The following is an 8,014-nucleotide window of genomic DNA, read 5'->3' on the forward strand; positions in this document are numbered from 1 at the left end:
AAAGCAAAGATACTTCAAAAAAAAATTAAATCCAAAAAAGCTAATTAAAAAAATAAAGTTAGTTAGATTTTAAACCCCATACTTTTGGGTTATAACAAATTAAAATTTGTAACTTCAAATCTAATAAATTTAACCTTGAAGTTTGAAAAAGAAACAAATTAAACTCTAAGATTTTTTAAAAATTTAAAAATTAAATCCTAAACTTGTATTAAACTCCAAATACAACGTTGTCAAACTTAAATGAGCAAAATTTTTATTTATTTATATTTATGGGACCTGAGATTTTATTTGTTGCTTTTTGAAACCTCAAGGCTTAATTTATTATTTTTGAAAATATAGGATTTAATTTGTTACACACTTCAAACTATAAGGTTTAAAAAGTAATTTTTCTTAAAAATGCAATCATTCAAACATACTCTTGATTCTTGGATGGTGATAAGCTTTTCATGTAGGAAGTATTTGTCTAGAGTTCTAATTTATTTCGTACTCAACAGAGTCAACACTCAAAACACTAAAAAAAAACACTACAAAGAATCCTGCGTAAGATCTCTACATGGGACTATTCCATTGATAATGGGACCTACAAATAAATATTTCCCAGGTGCAATGAAAAGAGAGTCCAATGCAGCTGATCCAAGTAGTGCTTAGATAAATGCTTTTGATGTCACTTTCGAATGTGACATTTACTCAAATGAAGAGAGGTATGAGATTGAGAAAGGCCATTGTTAGACCTGGCTGCTAGGTACCGAGCTATGACTTTTGACTTGAAGTTAAGAGAACGACTCCGCACTGGTTGTATGTGGTGGGTTAGTCATTGATGTGTGTGTTTTTTTTCTTTACTTTGTCGCGTCTTGTTGAATAAGGACAAAATTATTTTATTTAAACTTTTATTAAAGTTTGGATTGTTTGTTTTTGGATAAAATTAGTTGATTGGATTTAATTTTTTTTTAGTTTCATTATTGGTAATTTTTGTTGTTGGGCTAATTTTTTTGAGCTTGTATATTTTGTTTTAAATTTTAAATTTATAGATTCTTTTATGGTCTTTAAAAGGAAGAAAATGTTGGAGATACAAATTTTTTTATAAATTGTTGATATGGTGAGTAATTATTGATAAGTAAAAAAGTAGCGTAAGTGGTGGGTCTCGATGCAAACTAATAAGAATTTGCTAAAATGATATTGTTAAGAAGGTAAAGTGTAATTTTATAAAACAAAATTGTTAAAATTAATACTTATATATATTCTAAAAAAAATTTTTAAAAAAAATTTGGGGTGTGTTGACCCCCCAAGTCAAAGGCTACCTCCGTTCCTATTGGCTGCAGTGTTAGTGCTTTGCTTGTTTTTTTTTGCTTTCGCACAGTACTTTGCTTGTTTGATTCAGGAATATGAATACCATTCAAGTTCTCTTCCTCCTTTCTCTTAACTCTCTCTCTCTCTCTGGATCCCTTTCTTTTCTCATTGGAAGCCAAGCTCCCTTAAAGTAGCCATTTTCCAAGTTAGAACAAATCACACTAGGACTTAAAATCAACTGTCCCATGGTTTTAAGGTTGAGTTACAACAATTATTATCTCATTTATTGGATATATTTATATAAATCCTCAGTATCACAATATGAGGATTTCATAGCAATATGAGACTCATGCATTGTAAAACAAAAAATACATCATCTGATACATGAGACACATTCTCAAATATGACAAGGTGGTGTAGATGAGTAGTGATTTTTAAATTACCCCTTTGAAATGTGCATGTGGTAGTAATAGTTGGAGTATTGTATTATAACTCCAATTTGATGGCCAAAATGACCAAATACAACTGTTTTTGAAAATATTTTGCAATCTACTACTGTTTTTGAAATATGTAACGATCTACTACTAATTGGGAACTCAAGTTTGAAGAACTTGAGTTTCCCATGGTACTTGAGTTCCATGGAAAATTTTTTATAGTACTCGAATTCATGAAACTTGAGTTCCATAACAAATAGCACGGCAAATTTGAAGGTTATTTTTTTAAAGAACTCAAGTTACACTGCAAACTCAAGTTTTACAAAATCGAGTTTTAAAAAGTTGGTAGATTGCTAAACATTTCATAAACAATGGTAGATCCATACATATTTTTCCAAACAGTAATATATGATCATTTTAGCCCCAGTTGGTAGAAATATTTCAGCATCATCTATATGCGGACTGATTTTTAAGTTTCATATATTGGCACAGCAGCTAACATCATCTATATGCGGACTGATTTTTAAGTTTCATATATTGGCACAGCAGCTAACTTAGAAGTTAGTGCTTCCCATCTAGAGTCAGAGATAGAGTGTTTTTCAAAAAAGAAAAAGAAAAAAAGTCAGAGGTAGAGTCAATCATTATTGGGCTTCAAAATTTAATGGTCAAGCGCAAAACTGGTAAACAAACACCAATTCAACTTTAAAAAAAGTGTAACTAAATTTGGTGGAGCTAATTTGTGCTGACTGTAAAGTGTAATATAAAATTCATGCATATAGAAATCATATCTTAAGAACATGATATTAGTTTTACATATCACTTTGGATATCTAGCATTCAAACCTTTAGAGATATGGATATTTTTAATGTAAGAATGACTTCTTCAAATAGTATTCATGTTATACATAAATTGTATCTTAAAAACACTATTTTGATTATACTAATCAGTTTGGATATCAAACTAAACCTTTGAGGTTTGGATATCTCTAAGGCAAAAATTCAAATAGGATTCATTTTATACCGAGATCATTTCTTAAAAACACTATTTCAATTCACACACAATCTTATTCATGTTATATAGAAATTGTTTTAAAAACACAATTTCAATACTGGCTCAAACATACTCTTGGATGTTGATAAGCTTCTCACGTAGGAAATATTTGTCTAGAGTTCTAATCTATTAGACCTGGCTGTAGTGCTAGTAATATATGCTGTGGTGTTAATACGACTTAGTTGATGGTGGCTACTTTGGCTGTTGGTGCTGCTGTGCTCTATCTGTTACATGGATTGAGTTGTGAAGAGCAAGGGTTAGGAAGTGTTGCTGCCGCTAGCTGATGTATGGCTATGATTTGCTGAGCAGCACTGTATATGGTGAATGCAATTTGACTTTCCTTAGTCCCACCTTATTAGCTAGTATTAACAGACATTAAGGTTGTCGCATTAGTCCTAGGTTAGTGGGCAGGGTCCATTATGCTATGATGAGTATGCTAAATTGTTATGATCGTAGTGTCCCAAATTAGTTAAGTGTAAGCTTAACCATGTGTTTATAAACACTTGGACACCATCTTCTTGTAAGCCGGTTTTCAAAGGTGAATTCTACCCATGGGTTTGTAACTTTTGGTATCAGAGCCAACCATTACCCCGATTAATCGGGTGTAGCTCATTGAGTATGGGATCAAATGAGTTGCGGCTTTGTGGTCGGATCATTAGGATCAGCAATAATGTTTGCTAGAAAATGAGTCATTTTTCAAAATGTATTTTCTATAAAAATATCTCATTTTTCTATGTTTGGTAGCAACCTTAAATAAGTTGAAAAATAATCTCCTAACTTCCCTTATTTAGCTTATCGTAATATAAAGTTATTATCAAAAAAAAAACCATTAAAGTAAAAAACAATCTTTAAAAAATAAGTCATAATTTTTCTGTTGACTAAAGATAATTTTCTTTTGACTTATTTTTTCTGTTGCTATTGAACATTAAAAAAATGTAAAACTATTATTATACAATATTTTCCATCGGAGCGTAATTTTTAAGTTAGATATATTGGCACAATTATAGCATAATTGTTGTACAACTTTGTTAGTAATGAGTTAATTATAAAGAGTAATAATTATAAATTGCACACATATCTATTATAATTATTCAATTGAAGTAATGAGAAATTAAAAAAAGAAAAAATAAAACAACTTTGGAGGAATATTGTAGAATAAAAGTTGATATAGAATGCGGATTTCTCTTTCTCTTTCTCTTTAATTCTAAAACAAAATACACATTCCAAAACACTCACAGTCATTCACTTCATTTTCAAAACCCACAAATCCACAACGTTCAACTTTAACATCAAAATCATAATTGCCGTTGTCACTCAATATAAAATGCAAGCCTCCTTTCCTTGGTTATAGCCAATTCATGCGGGTTAGGATTAGATGCAACTACAATATTAGAACTAGGTAAGTGTCATTGAAAGATTGAAGGTAAATGATATTATTTTTTGTTATATGTGTATTTTACATGGGATTGCATGAAAGGTTATGGGTATATATATATATATATATATATATATAAAGGGGTAGAAGTGCAAGAGATGAAAATTATTAATTAAAATACAATGAGTTTTGTGTGTATGTGTGAATGATGAAAAGTCTTGAAACATTGAACTAAAAGATACAAAAAATATTAATTTTTTAATTAGAAAAGTCTTGAAACATTGAACCAAATAAAACAAAAAATCAATATTTAATTTGTTCTTATCTCTAATGTGGCACTTGAGAATATTTCAATTCTCATTGTATAGAATGCGTCACTTGGTAAAATCTCATACTTTTCAACATGAAGTTTCTGCTCTTATATATATATATATATATATATATATATATATATATATATATATATCATGACAATGACAATGCCCAAACCAGCTAGATAAAACCATCATAATTGCTTCTAAAACTACAATTTCAATGAGGCATGTTATTGTTTAAAAATGTTAATTTGGTGTGTGTTTGGATTCACGTTTGCGGGCGTCTGTGTTTTCACTTTTTAGCGTTTTCCCCTTTTTTTTTTCTTTTTTTTTTCAAGCATTTCAGGGAGACAATTATCACTGTTCACACACTGTAGCAGCACTGTTCATGGGACCCACAGCCACTTTATTCAGAAAAAAAAAAATTAAAAATGGATCTTATGGTACTATTCACACATTTAAAAATTATTTTGCTATAGTGTTTTCAGTTTTAACAAAAATAAGTTGTATCCAAACGAACCCTTGATATCCTGGAGGTTTTTAGGCTGTGTTTATGACATCAATGGTCAAAAAATTGGAGAGCAATGATATTGGAGGTACCGAAAACTAGAAGAACCATACAAGTAGGGGTTTGGTTTACCTCCAAAACTTTTTTTTTTTAGAATCATATCACCCACTAACTAAATAAAAGGTGGGGATTATAAACTACTACCACTTATCCTCGTATATTTAAAATAAAAGGACATGTCCAATTAAAAATGTAGTGGAGGTGAGCCAAACCCTACAAATAGATTGCCATCATTAACATGTGTTTTCCTGAATTAATTGCAAAAATTATATTGTTAGTCATAATTGTAGGCACTAATGGAGAGAAAAGTTGAATAAATAAGTGCATCATAAGCACAAAATGAGGGCTGCTGGGAAATTTCAATTTGCAATTTGCGTAGAGGGCCATTCATAGGCTACAGCATAGGTCTTAACAAATGCTTAATTACCACAGCATAAAGGGCAAAGGAAAGTTTAACTTCATAAGTGAAAGCATAGGCTGCTAAAAATTCAAGTCATCCACTTTGATTAGTAAATCTCAAAACTGCAATAAATTGTATATGTATAAACATCTTTGTCTATCAATGTAATAAATCTCTGAATGCAAAGTAAGATTCAAGTGGTCCAAAATGCATTAGAAAATAATACTAGTTATGTAAAAAAAGAAGGAAAAGCTGCTAAGTAGCTAACAGTTAGGAGGGCATTCAAGTTCAAATGGGAGAGACGGAACCGGAGTTGGCCACAATGGTCGCGAAAGTAGAAACAAAGAGACATCTGTACATTTTAGTTTGCGGGCTACTTCCAATACCCTAGTCCTCGAGTTGCACTGGACAATGTAATCTGGGAATTTAAAGAAGAAAATTTCACCATCCTTTGGGTGAAAAGCTAGAAAATCCAACTTGGAATAACTGAAATTCTTTGCTAACTTAACAAGCTTAGAATTTTCCAAGTTATTGAGATAAACTCTCTGTTTTCTGCACCATGTACCTTCATTACCATAGTCCTCTAGTTCCCAAATTAAAAATTTGAAACTACCAGGGTAGTATAGATGCCAAGGACGCTGGAATATCCGAAGGCGCCCTTGGCACACTCCAAAGAAGAATTCATCTGGAGGCAAATGGGGTATAGGTAAATTGATATAATGGCATTGTTCTGCATCGTTGAATGGATCGAAAACCACAAAGCCTTTGATCATTCCATCTACTTCTGTATCCGCCCAATGAAGCATCCCATTGCAGGTAACAACATCAGCATGCACGACCTTAGATGTGAAGGGGTTCAATCCCCGTGGCGACGAAACAATTGAGTGGCACCATTCACCAGTCTCAGAAGAAAAGATCTCCATATATAACTGAGTAGTATCGGATTGAGTGGGAGAATGAATGCGTACCACCTTGTATCTGTAATGCACATTTGTAAAACACCCATGCTCTTTGTCACACCTATAAGGATCGCATATAAAGCCGACTCTAACGGATGTATTCTCTCTCAGGAGTGGAATACGAGGGAGCTTGAGCCATTGTTTGGTAAATGGATTGAAGATGTAGTACTTGCAAAAGCCTGGCTTCCTTGTAGTCCCTGGAACTTCGCGGTATACCAGCAACAAGTCGTTGAATGATGACTTGATACGAAACTCATAAATATTCTTCGGTGGATGAACCTGGATATCTGGTGGTGTATAATACAACAGAAGAGTAAAGGGGTCTGAATCTGACTTACCTAACTGGTGGCGGTGGTGAATGAAGCGGCTAACAAAGTAAGGATGAGAAATAAGAGAAAGCCAGCGCTTGGTGACGGACATGAACTTGAAAGCAGATCGGTAAGGGAGTCGATAAAGAATCTCGAACAATATAGCATCAGGGAGTTTGTTGATGAATTCATAGGATGGTTCTGGTTCTGGTTCTGGTTCTGGTTCGTCAGGATGTTTTATTCTTCTCTTGCGACATGGAGACTGAATCGGATACTCTGGGTTTTCTTTTCTTCTTTTGCAACGTGAAACCAAAGAAGCGTCTGTGCTTGACTCTACTGCCATGGTAGTAGCAGAAGCAGAAAAACTAGAACGTATGTGCATTGTGAATTGTGTATTATGTATGTGTATATATATATATATACTCTCCGTCAAAAGGGATTTGCTTTTCAGTTTATACGCTTCCTTGTAGGTGTCGGAGTCACACAGTTGGTGTCCTTGTTGTCAGGAGCGGCTATTTTTAAAACATTATACTCTTTTTAAAGTTCAATTTTTTTTTTTTAATAGGAGAATTTTTTTTTTTTTTGAGAAGCGTTTATTGGAGAAGTTTTTATTTATTTATTTTATACCATTAAAACAGAAAATAAAATTACATAAGAGTACTGTTTACATCAGAAAGCATAGGTGGCCAAAATTGATGGATTGGCATCTTAGTAGCCTGATCAGCTAAATAACAAACATGACAAAGAACTATGTTTGGAACAAAAAGCAGTTTACATAGAAGTCCATTCTGCTGGAGTGACAGGATAACTTGGACTAATCTACTGCTATTACATAAGACCAAAATACGCTGATACCCCATATCTCTGGCTTTCAATAATGCATCCATCAAGGCTTCCTGAGCAGCACCCAAAGCAGTTTTTGCAGCACAACTAAAAATACCCAAGAAGATGCAATTTCACTGAACAGTCCTAGCTTCAGACGCATAGGCAGACCTGTTGGTTTGTTTCCTCTTCCTCCCTGCAATCTTGATGAGAACCTGCCAATTCCACCAAATACCTGTCTAGCCAGAATTGAGATGAACCCTCTGTTGGTTAGGTTGTGTTGCATTTGTGAAGATATTTTGATACCTGCAAGAAAAATTTTGGGCTGTTAGAATGACTTCAATTGGATTAGGTTGTATGCCCTCCTGAACCACCCTGTTCCTGTGATTCCACAAAGTCCACAAAGTAGTGAAGATGCTTTGTAAGTACTGCATTGAAACCTAATCCAACCTCTTATGTCTGTTAAGTAAGTTCCTAATCTAATTCTGAACAGAGAT

The 8,014-nt window shown here is 33.1% G+C and overlaps 1 protein-coding gene across 1 annotated transcript; it reads right to left on the reverse strand.

Annotated features, from left to right (window-relative positions):
* Nucleotides 1-5,691: 5,691 nt before the first annotated feature.
* LOC126691029 (putative F-box/kelch-repeat protein At4g22430) lies at nt 5,692-7,038 on the reverse strand. The gene has a single exon (XM_050386112.1). The coding sequence runs from the start codon at nt 7,036-7,038 to the stop codon at nt 5,692-5,694; it is 1,347 nt and encodes a 448-aa protein (XP_050242069.1).
* Nucleotides 7,039-8,014: the final 976 nt, after the last annotated feature.

The sequence above is a fragment of the Quercus robur genome, chromosome 7, assembly GCF_932294415.1.
Source record: "Quercus robur chromosome 7, dhQueRobu3.1, whole genome shotgun sequence".
In the NCBI taxonomy this organism is placed as follows: Eukaryota; Viridiplantae; Streptophyta; class Magnoliopsida; order Fagales; family Fagaceae; genus Quercus; species Quercus robur.

Coding starts and splice junctions, on each gene's coding strand:
- LOC126691029 (XM_050386112.1), bottom strand. CDS start 7,038: ATGGCAGTAGAGTCAAGCACAGACGCTTCTTTGGTTTCACGTTGCAAA.